The sequence below is a fragment of the Mobula birostris genome, chromosome 2, assembly GCF_030028105.1.
Source record: "Mobula birostris isolate sMobBir1 chromosome 2, sMobBir1.hap1, whole genome shotgun sequence".
Taxonomy (NCBI): domain Eukaryota; kingdom Metazoa; phylum Chordata; class Chondrichthyes; order Myliobatiformes; family Myliobatidae; genus Mobula; species Mobula birostris.
The window spans coordinates 24,259,962-24,280,797 of record NC_092371.1 but is presented as its reverse complement, the minus strand read 5'-3'; the positions used below and the strand labels follow the sequence as shown (position 1 = coordinate 24,280,797).

At 45.4% G+C, this 20,836-nt stretch overlaps 1 protein-coding gene across 1 annotated transcript; it reads left to right on the top strand.

Moving 5' to 3' along the window:
• The first annotated feature begins 7,079 nt into the window (after window positions 1–7,079).
• Window positions 7,080–20,116, top strand: ctsz (cathepsin Z). Its single transcript, XM_072238760.1, has 6 exons — window positions 7,080–7,274; window positions 11,987–12,150; window positions 15,053–15,232; window positions 15,926–16,076; window positions 19,025–19,190; window positions 19,836–20,116. Exons 1-6 carry the CDS (start codon window positions 7,171–7,173, stop codon window positions 19,944–19,946), a joined length of 876 nt encoding a protein of 291 aa, XP_072094861.1. The 5' UTR covers window positions 7,080–7,170; the 3' UTR covers window positions 19,947–20,116.
• Window positions 20,117–20,836: the final 720 nt, after the last annotated feature.

The following is a 20,836-nucleotide window of genomic DNA, read 5'->3' as shown; positions in this document are numbered from 1 at the left end:
GTAAGTACAGTCAGGAAAAATGTATGGTCAGATATGCAATCAGATCAGTGTGTATTGATAAATCTGATGGCCTGGCGAAGGAAGCTGTCCCGGAGTCTGTTGGTCCTGGCCTTAATGCTGTGGTACTGCTTGCCTGACGGAAGCAGCTGAAACAGTTTGTGGCTGGAGTCCCTGATGACCCTCTGGGCCCTTTTTATGCACCTGCTGCTGTAAATCTCCTAAATATAGGAAAGTTCACGTCCACTAATTCACCGGGCTGTCTGCACCGTGCTCTGCAGTGCCCTGCGATTGACTTCCTGTACCAGGTGATAACACAGCCAGTCAGAATTCTCTTGGTGGTACCCCTGAGGATTTGGGGACTCGTGGCAAACTTCTTCAACCTCCTGAGGTGTAAGAGGTGCTGTGTGCTTTTTTCAGCACACAGCCGGTGTGTACAGTCCAGGTGAGATCCTTGGTGATGTGTACACCGAGAAACTTGAAACTACTCAGTATCTCAACTACAGGCCCATTGATGTCAATGGGGGCTAGCCTGTCTCCATTCCTCCCATAAGCCACGAACAACTCCTTCGTTTTTTTTCGACATTGAGGGAGAGGTTGTTTTCTTGGCACCACCGTGTCAGTGTGTTGACTTCTCCTCTGCAGGCTGCCTCATGATTGTTGGAAATGAGGCCTACGAGTCAGTGGTGGCCAGTGCTATCATGTTTGCTGTTGTGTGCTGGGGCAGCAGGCTGAGGGTAGCAGACACCAACAGAATCAACAAACTCATTCGTAAGGCCAGTGATGTTGTGGGGATGGAACCGGACTCTCTCACGGTGGTGTCTGAAAAGAGGATGCTGTCTAAGTTGCATGCCATCTTGGTCAATGTCTCCCATCCACTACATAATGTACTGGGTGGGCACAGGAGTACATTCAGCCAGAGACTCATTCCACCGAGATGCAGCACAGAGCGTCATAGGAAGTCATTCCTGCCTGTGGCCATCAAACCTTACAACTCCTCCCTTGGAGGGTCAGACACCCTGAGCCAATAGGCTGGTCCTGGACTTATTTCATAATTCACTGACATAATTTACATATTAATATTTAACTATTTATGGTCCTATTACTATTTATTATTTATGGTGCAACTGTAATGAAAACCAATTTCCCCTGGGATCAATAAAGTATGACTATTACTACTACTACAATGTCATGTCATCTGCAAATTTGATCGACAGATTGGAGCTGTGTGTGGAATACAGTCATGGGTGTATCAGGAGTAATGGAGGGGGCTCAGGACACAGCCCTGGGGGGGGCTCCTACATTGAGGGTCAGAGGTGACAACAAGCTGTGTGAGCTGAGAGACCGAATACCCTACAAGCGGGAAACAACGGACTGGAATGTCTAATGCTTCACTGAGACCTGGTTGTCAGCAGAGATACCAGACTGGGGTATGTTCCTGTTAGAAGGAAGGACAGGGGTGGAAAGATAAGAGAACCAGAGAGGTAATGAATTTAGTCAAGAAGGAAAAGGAAAAGTATGTAAAGCTTTGGAAGTTAGGATCAAACGGAACACGTGAGGAATATAAAGAAGCCAGAAAAGGATTAAAGAAGGGAATTAGAAAAGCCAGGAAGGTCCGTGGAAGGCCCTTGGCAAGTAGGATCAAGATAAATCCCAAGGCATTCTATACCTACATCAAGAGCAAGAGGATAATTAGGCAGAGGGTAGGACCACTCGAGGATAAAGGGGGGAACATTTGCTTGGATGCAGAGAATGTGTGAGGTACTTAATGAGTACTTTGCTTCAGCATTTACCAAGGAAAAGCATATGGAGGACCAGGAGATCGGTGCTGAGTGTATAAATACATTAGGGCATTCAGAGGTCTAGGAGGAGGAAGTGTTGGGCCCCCTAATGAGTATTAAGGTGGAGAAGTCCCCCCGGGCCTGGTAGGATTTACCCCAGGTTATTGAACCCGGGTTACCCCAAGTCCACTGCTGTTCACTCTGCTGACCCACGACTGTGCTGCAACACACAGCTCGAACCACATCATCAAGTTCGCCAATGACATGACCGTGGTGGGTCTCATCAGCAAGAATGATGAGTCAGCATACAGAGAGGAGGTGCAGCGGCTAACGGACTGGTGCAGAGCCAACAACCTGTCTCTGAATGTGAACAAAACAGAAGAGATGGTTGTTGACTTTAGGAGGACATGGAGCGACCACTCTCTACTGAACATTGATGGCATCCGGTGTTCACCTGGCAGAGAATCTCACCTGGTCCTCAACACCAGCTCCATAGCAAAGAAAGCCCAGCAGCGTCTCTACTTCCTGCGAAGGCTGAGAAAAGTCCATCTCCCACCCCCCATCCTCACCACATTCTATGGAGGATGTACCAAGAGCATCCTGAGCAGCTGCATCACTGTCTGGTTCAGAAATTGCACCATCTCAGATCGCAAGACCTTGTGGCGGATAGTGAGGTCAGCTGAGAAGATCATCGGGGTCTCCCTTCCCGCCATTACAGACATTTACACCACACGCTGCATCCGTAAAGCAAACAGCATTATTAAGGACCCCACACACCCCTCATACAAACTCTTCTCCCTCCTGCCATCTGGAAAAAGGCACAGAAGTATTCGGGCTCTCACAACCAGACTATGTAACAGTTTCTTCCCCAAAGTCATCAGACTCCTCAATACCCAGAGCCTGGACTGACACCAACCTACTGCCCTCTACTGTGCCTATTGTCTTGTTTATTATTTATTGTAATGCCTGCACTGTTTTGTGCACTTTAAGCAGTCCTGAGTAGGTCTGTAGTCTAGTGTAGTTTTTGTGTTGTTTTACATAGTTCAGTGTAGTTTTTATATTGTTCATGTAGCACCATGGTCCTGAAAAATGTCTCGTTTTTACTGTGTACTGTACCAGCGGTTATGGTCGAAATGACAATAAAAAGTGACTTGACTTGACTTGAAGGAGGCAAGAGACGAGATTGCTGAGGCCTTGACCAGTATCTGTGTCCTCTCTAGCCACAGGCGAGGTTCTGGAGGACTGGCGAGTGGCTAATGTTGTACCTCTATTTAAGAAGGGAACGAGGGAAAATCCTGGGAACTACAGACCAATGAGTCTCACATCAGTTGTAGAAAATTGCCAGAGAAAATTCTTAGGGATAGGATACATGAGCATTTGGAACCCAATGGTCTAATTAAGGAGAACCAGCGGACTTCGTGTGTGGCAGGTCGTGCCTTACCATCTTGATTGAGTTCCTTGACAAGGTGATGAGAGAGATTGGTGAGGGTAGGGCAGTGGATGCTGCCTACATGGATATTACTAAGGCATTTGACAAAGTCCCTCATGTGAGACTAATGGTGATTAAGATGGGGTCATGGGATCCGCGGTGAACTGGTTTCAGAACTGGCTTGCGCACAGCAGGTAGTGGTTGAAGGGACTTATTCGAGCTGGAGGTCTGTAAGTAGTGGAGTTCCACAGGGATCTGTACTGGGATCTCTGCTGTTTGTGATGTATATAACTGACCTGGATGAAAGCATAGATGGGTTGGTTAGTAAGTTTACTGATGATACCAAGAATGGTGGAGTTGTGGATAGTGCAGAAGACTGGCAAAGAACACAGTGTGATATAGATCAATTGTAGATATGGAGTGAAATGGCAGATGGAGTTTCACCGAGACAAATGTGAGGTGTTGCACCTTGTAGGGCAAATGCAAGGAGACAGTACACTATTGAGGGCAAGATCCTCAACAGTGTCGCTGAGCAGAGAGATCTTGTGATCCAAGTTCACAGCTCCTTGAAAGTGGCTACACAGGTCAATACGGTGATTAGGAGGGTTTATGGAACGCTTGCTTTTATTGGCCAAGGCACTGAGTTCAAAAGTCAAAAAGTTATTTTGCAACTTTATAAAATCTGGTTGGGCCACATCTGGAGTATTGTGTACAGTTCTGGTCACCTCACAATAGTAAGGATGTGGAGGCTTTGGAGAGGGTGCGGAAGAGGTTTACGGGGATGCTGCCTGGTTTAGAGGGCAGGAGCTAACAAACTTGGGTTGTTTTCGCTGGAGCACTGGAGGCTGAGGGGAGATCTGATAGAGGTTTATAAGATTAGGAGAGGCATAGATAGAGGAGACAGGGAGTATCTGTTTCCAGGGTTGAAATGTCTAATACCAGAGAACGTGCATTGAAGGTGAGAGGGGGTAGGTTTCAAGGGGGATGTGAGGAGTAAGTTTTCTACTCAGAGTGGTGGATGCCTGGAATGCGTTGCCTGCTATGGGGGTAGAGGCAAATACATTAGAAGCTTTTAAGAGACATTTGAATAGGCAGATGGATGTAAGGAAGATGGAGAAATATGGACACGGTGTAGGTAGGAGGGATTTAGGGTATATGGGGTGTCAGGGAGGGGTAGCACCTCTGGTGGGGGAACATGTCGCATCCTTTTCAGGGCGGTTTGTCCACCTTTGGTCCCCACCTGGCACTCAGCTCTCACCTGTGGCTCCCCGTAGCTGTTTGCATGCGACAGCGGCCACACCCCAGGCAACGGCTTCGACAAACCGGCTAAACCAGGAGAGGGTAGCCGACGGGTCTCAAGCCCTCGGTGATATAGGGAGTTGTCTATCCCAGCATGTGAAGACAGACTCTGGCAGATTGAGCGGACGAGACCAATGGAAGGTCCGATGGCCAAGAAGGCAGTCTCTGCACGCATCGTGGAACGTGTAGAGCAGGACAAGACACAGAAGACGTCCTGGTCATGCACTGCGCCTAGTCTCATCTCCAGCCATCTTCACTCGTCTTGCTACTGGATCCAGATGGGAATTGGGAAGAGAGAGTGAGGCTGACGCTGCGCAACTCTCCCTCACTTAAATCCAAATCAAGCGCTAGTCTCGACACCATCGCCGGCTGGTGGCGCAGTGACATCAGCGCCGGACACCGGGAGCGAAGGTTCCTGATTTCAAATCCAGTCAAGCCGCTCCCGGGCACGCTTTCCATCCGTGCCGGCTGGAACTCGACCCGTAAAAAAAGTACTAATGGTGTCGAGGTCTCCATCAATGACAATGGACGAACCTTATTTAAGAGGGATTAGTGTTTTAGTGTTCCTGATTTTCTTTTTAGCTGGCTCGGCACAACATTGTGGGCCGAATGGCCTGTTCTGTCCGTACTGTCCTATAGATGCCTTGAATTCTAAGGCTGTGCCCTCAAGTCCTAGGTTCTCCCACTGTAGCAAACATCTTCTCTACATCCATTAAACGCCCTCTAAACTAGGCCTTCCAATCAATAGTTTTCAATGGGGTACAAGGACGTACCTTTGATGTTCGTGTGATTCAGTTTTTCATTGCACTGGTACAACACATCCTTATCATTGGTAAACAAGCTTGACTTTAACTTCAGAATGGCTTTGCAGTGAACACTGGCAAAGAGCAGGACTGGGGCAGGATGTGGAGGCTGCCTTCTCCATACCGCGTGCAAGCAAAAACATCTATTACTAAACGCAAAATGAATCACGCTCATCATGTTAGTGACTTCGTGGTGGTGAGGAAATTGACTTGTAACAAAATCATTTTATTTACTTAGAGATATAGTGTGGAATAGGCCCTTTGACCCCCAATTTAACCCTAGCCTAATCACGGGGCAATTTACGCCGACCTATCAACCAGTAGGAGTTTGGACTATGGGAGGAAACCGAAGTGCCAGGAGGAAACACACGGGGCCAAGGGGAGGACGTACAAACTCCTTACAGGGGGACGTTAGGACTGAACTCTGACACCCTGAGCTGTCATATTGTCTCGCTCACCACGGTGCTAAAGTGATGGCACCGGTAGAGAGGACGGTCAAAACAGCTTTGGCACACTTGCCCACATTGGCATACAGGAGATGTTACAGCCCATTTGGAGCACTGTGTACAGTTCTGGTCATGCAGCTACACAAAGAACTTCATTAAACCAGAGAAGGTACAAAATAAGTTCACAAGGATGTTACTGGCTTGTGTTGTAAGGAGAGGCGAGATAGGCTGGGTCTATAGGAGCTGCGGGGCAAACTTTTGAGGTTTATAAAATTAAAGGACAAGGAACCATTATAATATCAAAAAGTGTACATTTAGTCTTCCCTGAGGGAGGGGAGTCTAAAATTAGGTGAGGGTAGTGAGGTTTGGAAGGGTCTTGGCCTGAAATGTCGACTGTTTACTGTTTTCCATAGATGCCGCCTGGCCTGCTGAGTTATATAACCATATAACAATTACAGCATGGAAACAGGCCATCTCGGCCCTTCTAGTCCGTGCCGAACTCTTACTCTCACCTAGTTCCACCGACCTGCACTCAGCCCATAACCCTCCGTTCCTTTTTTTGTTCCTCCATCATTTTGCCTGTGCTGCTTGGATTTCCAGCGTCTGCCGATTTTCTCGTCTGAAGGTGGTGGAGTCCAGTATATGTAGTAATCTGCCAGAGGAAGTGGTCGGGACGATAAAAGGCATCTGGCCAAGTACAGTACCAGAATAGAGGGGAATGTGGGCAATGGGATTCGCTGAGGAAGACAGGTGGTTGGCATGAGCAAGTTGGGCCAAGGGGGCCGTTTCCATGCTGTGTGATCCGGTAATTAAATCCCTGGGTAAAAACAGAAAACGCCACAGAACCGACAGCACCCACACGAAGCCACACACTTAATATCTCAGCTTGAAGGTGGAAGAAGTATTCGGTCGGAACATTAACTCTGCCTCCCAGCAAACACTCATCGATTTGCTGAGGGCTTGCAGCGTTCCCGAGACACGAGATTTTGCAAATACTGGGAACCTTGAACAACACACACAAAATGCTGGAGGAACTCAGCAGATCAAATCGCATCTATGGAAGGAAGAACAGTTGACTCTTCCCGTACAGGGTCCGATTTGTAACGCATGCAACTGTAAAAATAACTTTCTGACTGTGAAGAGAAACTGTTTCACCTACTCAAAGGTCACAGAAACTGACTACAGTTCGGAGACTCAAGATTCTGCCAGTGAACAACACCAGGGGGTGCGTAAACACCCAGCGTGTACTTCGCCCGGAGCACCCGTCCCACAGAAACTGCTCACATGATTCAACAGAGGAGGATGCTGATTAAATCCATTTCCTCTCTCCTCCCCTATTTAAACTGTTCACGAGCTCTCTGTACTGCAGCCGGCGAAGGCAGAGATTTCTTCCTGTTCTAGTGTACGGCCTGGCCATGTTATGCTGGCTACTTGCTCTCTTCCTCCTGGGCTGTGTCTCGGCCGCTCACCGCCTCACTCAGCCCTGCTATAAACCGGGCAAGAGAGACCAGGGAGTCAGGTATGGGGACGAGAGGGAGGGGAAGGCGCTGGAAGCAGCGTGTGGGGCTGTCCGCAGTACCGAGCGGCCGGAACACTCTCTTCTCCCGTCTTCCCTTTCCCCTCTCCCCTTTCCCCTCTCCGCCATCACTGTCCCCTCTCCGCTTGTTGTTATTAACCTCGAGTATCTCATCGAGCGTGACTTCCTTCTCAGTGTCTTTAACAAGAAGTGATTGTGTTAGTTGTGGTGGAGCCCTGTGGAAAGGCGGCAAGAAAATAGAAACCGGCTAACAATGTTAATTCCTGTATAGAACTGCGTCAGGCAGAGGTGGCGAGTGAAGCAGAAAATTCGTGTGGGGGTTGGGGGAAGAGGGGTCGCGGGCATTTTTTTTTGTCCTGGAGCAGTGGGAGCGGGGGTTCCGAAACGGCCTCCGCGGACTGACGAAGAACGATAAACTTTCTTGCTGAAAGTGCACTGGTAAATCGGATGGGTTTCCACAGCAGTCCCTTTGTTTTGTGGCCCTTTGCAAATGACTAATTTTTTAAACCGACTGTAAATTCCACAATCGCAAAAACGTGGTTTGAACCTGCGGCCCTGGATTGCTGTGGTCTGTGAATTTAGCGCTGATCGTCTGGGGCTAAACAGGTCGGTCGGCATCTGTGGAGATAGCAATGGAGTTAACATCTGCTTGGATTGTAGCTGAAACATTTTTTTGCCCCCATTTTAATGTGATCAACATCCGATGTTACCCTTTAAAATGGTCTTTCTCCACTTTATAACTTGAAGTGTCGGACATCCTTCCCCATACGGTGGCTAGTGGTGCTTGACTATTCCTTCCCATAATCTCATCTTAGTCTAGCTCTGATTCCCAGAAATAGACTGACGGTCCTTCAGAAACGCAGCCCCTCTCGGCCCGTAACGTTATCGCTGTTAGAGTCTGTGTTGCTACTTTGTGGCTTTGGCACGGTTTCACTGTAGACTCGTTCCCCTGTGCCTTTCCCACCGTTTGGGCAGCCCACAGAACAGCTGCAGTAAAATGTAATCACACCTCTATAGTTTCATAAATCCAAAGGGATTATTCCAGGACATATCTCTCTCTCTAGGCCTGCATTAATCACTGCAAGTGCCCTTCCTGTAGTTCTTGTATTCTCCACCTACTTTGTTCTCCAATCCTCTGGTCTGACTGACATAACATTGGAATTGTAGTTGCATCTGCAGCTTGGACCTTGCACTTTTTGCTGACATTGATCGTCCCTTAGGCCAATTTGGACTGGTACTTTCAAACTATTTTATTCTACTGCTTCACCGCTCTGGCCAAGTTAGTTTGAACTTCATTCTACAGCACAAGAAAATTTCCACAAGGAAGTCTTTCCTAAAAAAAAATCTTTCTTCCCCTCTTACATTTGAGCATGTGAGCACTACTTCCTTTTCCAGCATATGTTGTGAAATTTATCTTTGTGGCAGCAGTACAACATAATACATAAAAGAAAAAAATGAATTACAGTAAATATATACTTACTGTAATTCATGGTTTTCTATTATTGTTAAATTATTTCTATTTTTGCACTGCTTAAAGTAGTGAGGTAGTGTTCATGGGTTCAATGTCCATTCAGAAATCGGAAGGCGGGGGGAAAGAGCTGTTCCTGCATTGGTGAGTGTGTGCCTTCAAGCTCTCGTGCCTCCTTTCTGAGAACAAGGCATGACCTGGGTATTGGGGTCCTTAATGATGGATGCTGCCTTTTTGAGGCATTGTTCCTTGAAGATGACCTGGATACTATGGAGACTAGTGCCCATGATGGAGCTGACTAAATATACAAGTCTCTTATTTTGAACCTGTTGACTGACACCTCTGCCCCCATTCACCCACCATGCAGCCAGTTAGAATGCTCTTCACTGTATGTTGTAGAAATTTGTGAGTGTCTTTGGTGACATACCAAATCTCCTCAAACTTCTAATGAAATATAGCTGCTGTCCTGCCTTCTTTGTGACTGCATCGATATGTTAGGCCCAGGATAGATCTTCAGAGATCTTGAAATTGCTCACTCTCTCCAATTCTGAGGACTGGTGTGTTTTCCCTCATCTTGCCCTTCCTGAAGTGCACAATTAGTTCCTTGGTTTTAATCACATTCAGTGCAAAATTGTTGCTGCAAAGCTGCTCAACTAGCTGATATACTTCACTCCTGTACCCCTCTCGTCACCTTCTGAAGTTCTGCCAACAATAGTTGTTTGTCAGCAAATTTGTAGATGGCATTTGAACTATACCTAGCCACACAGTCATGATGCAGAGAGATTAGAGCAGTGGACTCCACATCCCTGTGGTTCACCAGTGTTGATTGTCAATGAGGTGGAGGTGTTATTTCTGATCTGCTCAGGTTGTGGTCTTCTGGTTAGGAAGTTGAGGATCCAGTTGCAGAGGGAAGGAATGATTATATAAAACACTGATTCTACACATCTCTGCAGATTCTTCCATCTGGCCAATGGGACACAAAATTGGAGCACATCATGACCATTCAGTTCCTACTGCTTGCTGTTGTTCAATAAGATTGTGGCTAATCTTTCGGGACAAATTTCCTATACCAACCACAGAATCCTTGATTCCTTTGACAATCAAAACTCTCCAAACCTGTCCTCAGCATACTTGGTAATTGAGTCCTCAGTTAGAGAATTCCAAAGATCCATCACTGCCTGGAGGAAGAAGTTTCTTCTCATCTCTGGTCTGAGTTGCCAAGGCCTTTGGATGTAGATACTCTTCAGAGAAAACTAGTATTTACCCTGCTAAACCTTGTTAGAATTTTGTACATTTCAGTGAGATCACTCCCCAGTCTAAGTTTAAGCCCTTAGCGCACTCTGCTTGTACACCAAATCTGTCATTTCGGGGAAATAACCCTAGTGGACCTTCACTGCAGTCCTGTTATTGTAAGTATAACCTCCTGTATCTCTCCCTGATGCCCCTAGGTTTATCACGAGGCCAGCCTGCTGTTTACAGGATACTCTGCTGTTTATCTGTGCTGCATGCATTTTGAGTATTTTATTTACTTGTGATATTTTGGTTTATGCGTGACGTTTTGTGGGTGCATTGCATTTCATTTGGTTTTAAACATGTACAGTCAGATGACAAGCTTGAATTTGAACTTGAAGCTGGATTTCAGATCTCACCAGCCGGAAGTTCCAGATGGGCTTAAAAGCCAACTTTTAAGAATGGACAGACTTGGTAAGGTAGTTGTTGAGGACGTCTCAGCAGCAACATGCAGTCTGCCAGAGGAATGTAATGCCAGATGGTTGTAACTCGGCCAGCTCCATCACGGACACAAGCATCAAAGAGACCTTCAAAAGGTAATGCCTGAAGAAGGCAGCATCCATCATGCAGGACCTTGCATTCAGGACATTCCCTCTCCCCATTAATGCCATCGGGGAGGAAGTGTAGGAGTGTGAAGACCCACATTCAGCGTTTTAGGAAAAGCTTCTTCCCTTCTGCCATCAAATTTCTGAGCAGTCCATGAACTCTACCTCACTATTTTGCACTATTTATTATGCATGAATTGAATTTATGACCACTTTTATGTCTTGCACTGTAATGCTGCCACAAAACAACAAATTTCACGACGTGTCAGTACTAATAAACCTGATTCTGACTGAACTCAGCGGGTCAGACAGCATCTGTGGAAGGAATTGACGTCGAAACCCTGCATCAGAACCCAAAACATTGTTTGTGCTCGGGCCCGTGTTCCTTTTAACGCAACACGTGCGTATACATTATAACAGGTGACAGAGGAGCAGTGAGGTTAGGAAAAACAAAGTTGTTGACTCTGGTGTCTTGTGTGAATGAAGAGTTAATATTCTGAGTCTGACCTCATACATGGTCAATCTGAGTGATTGGACTGGGAGAAATGCCAATGATTAAATAACAGACACTGGGGAAATTTGCAGAATCGTTCCTGGATGAGAACTGCATTGCTGTGGAGAAAGGAGAAGGATTAAATGGCTGCTCAGACTCCCGTTCCATACACAAAGGCTTCTGGGCCTTTTATTTTGAGCACAGAATAGAAATGTTTTTAGAGAAAACAACCCATTGGTGAGAGTGCATTTTATTTAATGAGCACAGACAAGGAAGCCATTCTTATAACTGAACTGGATTGTGAAACAAATTACTTTAGTAAGTTTGTCTTATTTAGTGAAGTGGTACATCTATGGGATCATTTCAATATTAAGGTGTTGGAATTTGCAGAATTAGAAGGCAGACTAAACTGTGATTTTTCTCCCCTGTAGAAGGATCTGTTCTGACAGGTAATTGTCTTCACGTACTCACTGACAAGTTGTTAGATGCACAGAAGCTCGCAGTTCTTTCTTGAAAATTTTTGAGGAAATTTTAAAGAGCTTCATTCCACACAGACTACAAATGTGGCTACAGTTTATTGTTAGTAAGGTTCAAGCTCTGAAGCAAAGTCAGGGTCAGATGAATCTGAATTTCTGCTTTGGAATCGTCAAATCAAAATGGCAGCATGTTTTAAATTCCGATACGGCAAGTCTTGGTAGAGTGAATCCGGGATTATTACTGGGCCTCCTTTTGATTCCTACTGCATCAAAGATGCAAAGGTGGGCAATTGGGAACAGATTTTCACTGTACCTCAGTACAATGTGGGAGCTTTGGGTGGGGAAAAAAAAAAAACCAAGAATGTTAAATGACCCTAAAATACAAACCAATTAATTAATTGCTGCTTGTTCCTCTCCCGCAGGTCTTACACTCGGCCCCATGAACGGCTGCCTGTGGCCGCGCTGCCGAAGGCGTGGGACTGGCGCAACGTGAACGGGGTGAACTACGCCAGTACCACCAGGAACCAGCACATCCCACAGTACTGTGGATCCTGCTGGGCTCACGGGAGCACCAGCGCCATGGCAGGTACAACACGGACGGTGCTGAAATACCCTGCAACGCCCCCTGATTAAACTGGGTAGTGCGCCAGGGGAAGAGACTGTCCATAAACAAGAATGCAAGACCAGAGTCAGTGCCAGTGTGGGAGTCACAGGTGGAGAAAACCAAGGAAGTGAAGTACTGTGAGGCCTAGTGCAGGGAATGTAGGCAATCTCAGTGTTCTAACAGCCATAGCTGAATACAGATCCAATTCATCCTTCTACGCCATGTATCATGCCTTTGAATTGTATTTCTGAGCCTTTTACTGCATTTCATCTGTCGAAGGTAACAGGACATAGATTAAATTTGGGCCATTCAGAAGTAAATGATGCCTGAATAAGTGCAAGGCCAGACATTTTCCCCTCAACTTGGGTGAGACGAGAAATAGAGGGTCCTAGATTTGGGGTGAAAGGTGAAATATTTAAGGGAAATATTTCTTCCCGGGGGGGTGGTGTGGAACAGGCTGCCAGCGTAAGTGGCAGATGTGGGTTCAATTGTAACATTTAAGAGAGGTTTGTATACATACACGAATAGGAGGTGTTCAGAAGAATGTGGGCCAGGTGCAGGTAGATGGGACAAGGCAGAAGGGTTGGCATGAGCTAGATGGGCCAAAGGGCCTGTTTCTGTGCTGTAGTACTCTGATTTGAGGATATTGTGATCCTGCAAGGGGAGGTGGATAGCCTGAGTGTCCGGGCAAAAGCTTGGCAAATGGAGTTTTGTGCACATCCAACCAGCCAGTGCACAGCATATCCATATGTATGAGGATTTGGGACCAGCAGCATGGATTTCCCAGAGCCTGCAAGCATCTTTTGCGGGGTGGGAACTCGGTTTGCGACCCCATTTCTGACTTGCAAACAGTTCCCTGGCATAGAACTCTTCTGTAACCTGCAAGTCCCTCACTGGCAGTGCACCAGTAGAACTGCAGAGGTGTTGGCTGTCTCCTAGTGAACTCAGTCACATCACCAACTTTCTGGGGAAGTTGATGGATAATGAATGCTGGCCTTGTCAGAAATGCCCCATCTGAGGCAAAAAAAAAGAATAATATCTTTGCAACTGGAGAGCTGAGGACAGAGATTAGTTTGTGAAACTTGTTTAGAACAGTGTGCAGGGAACTGTAGATTGGGTATAACTTAACTGAATGCTGTGTGAGTGTGTTTGGTCAAGTCCTATTTTTAAACCAAGTTACTGGAAGTAGTGTACTTTTCAAACACAATAGAAACTTTATAGGGATGATAAAATATCTGCAGGCATCAACCCTTGTATATTGATTGAGGATATCAACAGAGGATGCCATCTCCACAACACTTCACTCTGCCCTGACCCACCTGGACAGCCTCAACTCTTACGTCAAAATGCTGTTCATTGACTTTAGTTCGGCATTCAATACTGTGGTCCTCTTCAAGCTGATCGCCAAACTTTGCCAGCTTGGTATCAGCTCATACTTCTGCAATTGGACTTTCTGACTAACAGACCCCAATCAGTTAAGTTAGACAACCCCCCCCCCCTCCACTCTCACCCTGAACATGGGCGTGCCTCAAGGCTGAGTGCTGAGCCCTCTTCTGTACTCCCTTTTCACCTATGACTGCGTTCCTGTACATGGCTCTAACTCCATAATCAAGTTCGCAGACGATACCACGGTGGTTGGCCTGATCAGAGGGGATGACGAGACGGCCTACAGGGATGAGGTCCAGCACCTGGCCGTGTGGTGTGCCGACAACAACCTGGCCCTTTAACGCCCAGAAGACCAAGGAGATCATTGTGGACTTCAGGCATGCCAGGAGCCACACTTAACGTCCCCATCTACATCAACGGAGCTGTAGTGGAGCGTGTATCAAGCTTCAAATTCCTTGGTGTCCACATTTCCGAGGATCTCACCTGGGCCCTGAACTCCTCCATCCTGATCAAGAAGGCACAACGGTGCCTTTATTTCCTGCGGAGCATCAAGAAAGCTCACCTCTGTCCCAGGATACCGACGGACTTTTACCACTGTACCACTGACAGCATACTCACCAACTGCATCTCAGTGTGGTATGGCAATTGTCCCGTATTGTACCGCAAAGCACTCCAGTGTGTGGTGAAAACTGCCCAGCGGAATATCGGCACCCAATTGCCCACCCTTGAGAACATCTACCATAAACGCTGCCTGGGCAGGGCGAAAAGCATTATCAAGGATGCATCTCACCCTAACCATGGACTTTTTACTCTCCTCCCAAACGGTAGGCACTACAGGAGCCTCCACTCCTGCACCAGCAGGCTCAGGAAGAGCTTCTTCCCTGAGGTTGTGACCCTGCTGAACCTCACATCACAGCGCTAAGCAGTATTGCACCCATATTGTACTGTCTCAGTACTTGTATATTTGTGTGCTGTAGCACTTACTTTTTATTTGCAGTTATTTTGTAAATAGCACTGTTCTTTGCATTTCTGATTAGATGCTGATGGCATTTCATTGGCTTTGTATCTGTACTCGGTGCAATGACAATAAAGTTGAATCTAATCTAATATTTTCACAAGAATGATTTGATACAGAGGTTGAGAGCCACTTTTTCTGTATTGCTTCCGGTGGTAGCATGGATCATTTTTGTAGGTCATGCCCTGTTAGATAGTTTCAGCTCACTGGCCAATGTCAAATTTGCTCTCTCCGGTCCTCTGGCTCTGGAAAGATGGCAACTTGTGCTCAATGCTGACCCTTGAAACTTTACTAGGTTTGACTTGACAGTAAGGCATGGTGCTGTCATGGGCTTCATGCCAACTATAATACTGCCTGCTACTGCCAAAACTCTCATCCTGCAAACCCCTCAAAGGCAACAGAGGGCTTCATCCCACTAGTTAGATTGCAATGTCCAATACATGTGCAGACTGTGACTGCCTAATAAAGGGATTTCTTTTCCAGATAGGATCAACATAAAGCGCAAGGGTGCCTGGCCATCAGCGTACCTGTCGGTTCAGCACATTATTGACTGCGCCAATGCAGGGTCCTGTGAAGGCGGTGACCACTACGGGGTGTGGAGCTACGCTCACTCGCACGGCATTCCAGACGAGACCTGCAACAACTACCAGGCCAAGGACCAAGGTACCATTTTCACTGCTGCATCTTCCTCACTAACTAAGGTGAACAGAAGTCGAATACACTGGAACATGAGCTATTTAAGATGGAGACGTGAGAATGCAGATGCTGAAATCCAGAGCAAAAACACACAAAAAAAAAAAACCTGTTGGAGGAACTCGGGGCTTTGTCAAGCAAATGGCTGACATTTCATGTTCTCTACCCAAATCACTGATTATTCCTTTGCCATTAATGCTACCCGACCTGCTGAGTTCCCCCACTAGGTTGGTTTCTTGACTCATGTTAAGGTGCCTTAATTTTCCACCCATTTGATGAAGCACTTGTATTGAGCTCATAGAATTTACAACACCAAAAAGGAATGATTTGTGATTCATTTTGATCTATGCAATATTTATGGTCCATTAGAGCTTCTTCCAACCCCATTCAGTTGGTCTCCATCCTGTGCCTCATTCTCCTTGTTAAATCTATGCTTTGCTTTGTGATTAAAGTTTCACTAGTATTACTATGTCCTGTGTTTAGAGGAGAGGCCTCCACCATTTTTACCTTTTCCCAAGTTCTGTCACTGCCACCGGGCTAACCATAGTTGCCACTTCACAGTCATCAGTTCATTATTTCTACAGTGGGAGATAATCATTCAAGAAACTAACTTTAAACAATGGCAAAAATACTAAATGTCTGATTTTATTTTATTTTTTTAAGATTGTTTGCCATTTAATCAGTGTGGCACTTGTACAACTTTCGGAGTCTGTCATATTGTCAACAATTACACACTATGGAAGGTCGGTGACTATGGCCATGTCAGTGGTCGAGAGAAGATGATGGCAGAGATCTATGCCAATGGCCCAATCAGGTACAGTATTTGACAAGGCCCATTCCTCTTTTAATGTCCTGGTATCAGTGATGTAAAGTTGAGATTTGTTGAATGGTGCATCTGTTCACAACTATGTTAATACTGTTTTTGTTCCTGGGACCCTTTCACTCCTGGTTTATCAACTTGTCTTAAAGACATTTGTGCACTCAAATTCTAGTGCTCTTAGAAGAAGAGAACTCCAAAGGCTGGTGACAATGCAAAAAATTCAAAGATTCAGAGTACATTTATTATCAGAGTATGTATACAACCCTGAAATTCATCTTCCCCGCAGACAGTCGTGAAACAGAAGAAACCATAGAACCTGTTCAAAGTAAAACATCAAACCACCGCCCACATGCAAAAAAACAAAAGAGCGAAAACCAGTATTAACACAAAATCAAAAGAGTCCAGGCATTTTCAGTTTAGCTGGGTGTTTGTTAACTGCAGGCTACCCCAATACAAAATCACCCAAAATAGCAACAAAAAAAGAGAAACCAGAAACACATAATTAAACCTCACCCAAGACCCAAATCGTGCAACAGTGTCGAGGGAGGGAGGGAGGGAGGGAGGGAGGAACCCCTGCTCTGGGAGCAGTGAGCGAGAAGCTGGTGGGCAGTGCTGAACACACCCCTCACCTTCTGCACTCGTCGCAATGATTTCAATCTTCCTTGGGGTTTAACCGGCGAGAAATGGAGTCAATAGTGGGCTTGCGCCCCATCTTCAGGCTCCTTGGCCTCGAGGCCGTGCGCCCCACGGAACGTCCTTGGAGACAGCAAAATGCCACATTGTTCAATCGGCCCAAAAACATACCAGCAAAATGGCTGTCACTGGCTCCAACAGCAGCAGAATCACATTTGAAAGAAAAAGATAAAAGAAGTGAACTGTCTGGAGGATGTCATCGTTGGTCGCTGGTGTCATCTACCTCAATTGGATTTGGGCAATGAACTTTTCTAGATTTTCCCAAAAGTGGAAACCTCCTCTCCAAATCCACCCTGTCAAGACCTTTCAAATCACATATGGTTTAATTGTCTACTTTCTTCTCAACTCCTATGACTACAAGCCCAGCTGGTCTATAAAGGCTGATTTCTACTTCTGTGTAAGCTCTACGCTGTAGCCTACGCCGTTGTGAGCATTTATACTTGTGCGTTGGTGTGTCTACGTCACTCTGCAATTCACCGCCAAAATGCTAGTTGGCGGTGGGGTTTCTATGCCACTGGGTTGAGTTTCTTTGTGTACTTCAAACAATGGCGACTGAAACTGAGCGCATCATGTTGGAGTTGGAGCTCATAAATGTTGAACAAGAGCTACTTTTATTGAAATTACTGTAACACAGAAAAGAGAGAAGACGTCAGAGGAGATGGTGTGTACGACCATTGAACGGATTGAGGCAGAAGGAGGGTGAGTTTCCTGTGCTTGTCCGGCCACTGAGAGACATGGACGAGGAAATATATTTTAAATATTTTCGGATGTCAGCAGGTAGATTTGATGAGAAAAAGCAACCGGAAATGCAATGCTACCAAGTGGACCAATCACATTTGTTGCGATCTGCGATGCCGCGACGCATAGTTAGATTTTTAGGGAGGTGCGTGTCAGGCTACGGCATAGGGTACGCGGCTATGCCGTACCTACAGCGTAGATTCGATGTAGAAGTATAAATTGGCCTTGAGATACTGCACATTCGAAATGTTGTCCTAGTAAACTTTCTGTGAACCGCTGGCATTGCTTGCACCTCGTTTCCAGTGGTGGTGCAGGATGGTGAGCTGTGTCTCCAAAGCCACTGTAGGACTCTGAGAATATTGCATACACTGGCATCAGTTTATTTCCCCAGACTCTGATTTGACACCTATATTTACCTCGTTTTGATCTTGCACTTTGTTTACCTGCACTGCACTTTCTCTGTAGCTGTACACTTTATTTTGCATTGTTATTGTTTTACCTTGCTCTACGTCAATGTACCGTGTAATGAAAGCACAGCAGCGTCTCTACTTCCTTAGAAGTTTGCGAAGATTCTACATGACATCTAAAACTTTGACAAACATCTATAGAAGTGTGGTGGAGAGTATACTGTCTGGCTGCATCACAGCCTGGTATGGAAACACCAATGCCCTTGAATGGAAAATCCTACAAAAAGTAATGGATATGGCCCAGTCCATCAATGCACCCCACCATGGAGCATTGTTGCAGGAAAGCAGCATCCATCATCAGGGGCACCTACCACCCAGGCCATGCTCTCTTCTTGCTGCTGCCCTCAGGAAGATGATACAGGAGCCTCAGGATTTACACCACCACATTCAGAAATAGTTCTCAACCATCAGGCTCTTGAACCAGAGAGGATAACTTTACCCAACTTCACTTGCCTCGTCTTTGAAATATTCCCACAAACTATGGGCTGTCTTTCAAGGACTCTTCATCTTAGGTTCTAGATAGTGTATTGATTATCTACTGTTTTTTTTTTTCTCTTGTATTTGCACAATTTCTCTTTTGCACACTGGTTGTTCTCCCTGTTGGGTGTGGTCTTTCATCAATTCTATTAAGATTCTTAGATTTATTGAGTGCCTGCAATAAATCGGAGTTGTATATGGTGACATGTAGTTTGATAACAAATTTACTTTGATCTGTATCAATGGTATGCAAGGTAGCTTTTTCACTATCTTGGTATCTGTGACAATCATAAACCATCTCTGGGTATGACACACAGTTGTGCTGGATTCGGAGTGCGACTTGAAGCCACTTTGGCTCTTGGCAGAAAGTTTTAACACTAACCTCAAGGTTGGCCTGCGACTTGTAGTTCAATATGCATATACAAATATAAACAATATGTACTTGTTTGAATACAGACAAAACAACAGGTCATGGACACTAGGGTGGCTAATCTTGAGTTACTGATAAAAGTTGAGATAGTTTTGGAGCTAGCTATGTTTGGTAAACTTTCATTTAATTCCTTGTAGTTGCGGTATTATGGCTACAGACAAGCTGGAAGTGTACAGTGGAGGGGTGTACTCTGAGTATCAGTTGGAATCGACCATAAACCATATCGTGTCAGTGGCAGGCTGGGGTGTGGACGAGGATGGAACTGAATATTGGATTGTGCGCAACTCCTGGGGTGAACCATGGGTAAGTACAGCCCAGAGTCGTCATCCTGGGTTGGTGCAAGTACATTCTACCTAGAAGTAGGTAACTACCATTCAGTCGCGAGCCAAGTATCTATGATTAAGCTCAATCTCTTTATCTGATGGACTATATTGTACACATGCATTATCAGCTCTCCTCCATTGTACAAGAATGCTTTGCTGACTGGGAGGATGCCTTTGTCCCTACTGGCGATACCCAGAGACTATTCATTCTTGTTGTCTCTATCACGAGGGAAGGAAAGGGCTTCCTGCTTGCAGTTATTGCCTGATATTCTGGATGCTAATGCTGGGGCAAACTTTCTGTACACCTATGTCATGTTGAACAGTCGGATCTGCTCTTATACTGCCTTGAGTGTAGAAGTTAAGACATAATGCAGTGCCCTATCATTTAACACTTTAACCTGTATTTCCCAGTAGTTTGACCTGGATTCTGTTGACCCTGTGAATTTTCACATGCAGGAGCCCTCAACCTTTGAAGAAAATAATTGCTGGATTAATCAGCATCATTTCATGACATGCCTGCGATATTAATTCAGATTCTGAGCGTCTTAACAAACTATTTCATTAGAGAGAGAGAGACTGCAAATCTGAGACAGTCATATGATTAACACTTTGGTTACTATTCCAGGGGGAGAAAGGTTGGCTACGAATTGTCACCAGTGCTTACAAAGGAGGAAAAGGAAACTTCTACAACCTGGCAATCGAAGACGATTGTGCCTATGGGGACCCTGTTTTGTAGCAGGGTGTGAATTTGACATGTAATAAATTGCAAATCTACTACTTTAAAAATATATATTTTTAAGAGGTCAAATGGGGGGGTAAAGATCATTTTTACAAACTGTGCTTGTACTAGGAAAACTGCATTGAGTGCAGGAGTAATTAAAGAAAAATAAAGATGGACTTTTACAATGGGAGAGTAATCATATGTTGTTCAGCTCAAAGAGCCTAAAACTACTGTATAAAATTCAATAGCTCTTAAACAGTATGTCTGTCTTGTGCTTCAGTTCAATGTGCCTTGTAGAAAAGATTTAAGCAATACTGCCTTCCCAGTGCAGCAGTACAATAGTAAAACTTCTGCATGAAGCTGTGTGAACAGTGAATCAATCTTACTTATTGGTTTCTTAATATATATCTAATAGGCAGGTAATTCAGGATGGGGCTCTGTGCTATATATGCATAGCCTTACCTTAGTTTCAAAGCACCTGCATATTCCTGAATGAAAAGTAGTGATTTAGTTGCCAAAACTATTTAAATTGAACAAAACTAGTTTATAATAATAAGTAAAACAAACTAGCTGCTGCTTGAGGCACCAAAACTCCAGCTGAAAATGAAGATATTTAATCATCTGATACTAATAGCAATGATGCAAGGGAGCTGTTGTAAAATTAACTGAATATGTTTCAGCAGGAAGGAAAGCCTAAGTAACTTGCTTGTACATTGACACCATAATACAATGTATTGGTATAATGCCTTAAATGAATAAACCTACAAGTACTTTAAGCTCCATTCTATCTGCAGGACATGTGTTGCCCACAAAACCACAGCAGCTGCCCATGGTGGTGCTGAAATGGGGCAGAAATGTGCCTATTTGATGTCTACAGCTAGTTCTCAGCTTCCTAATTTGGAGGC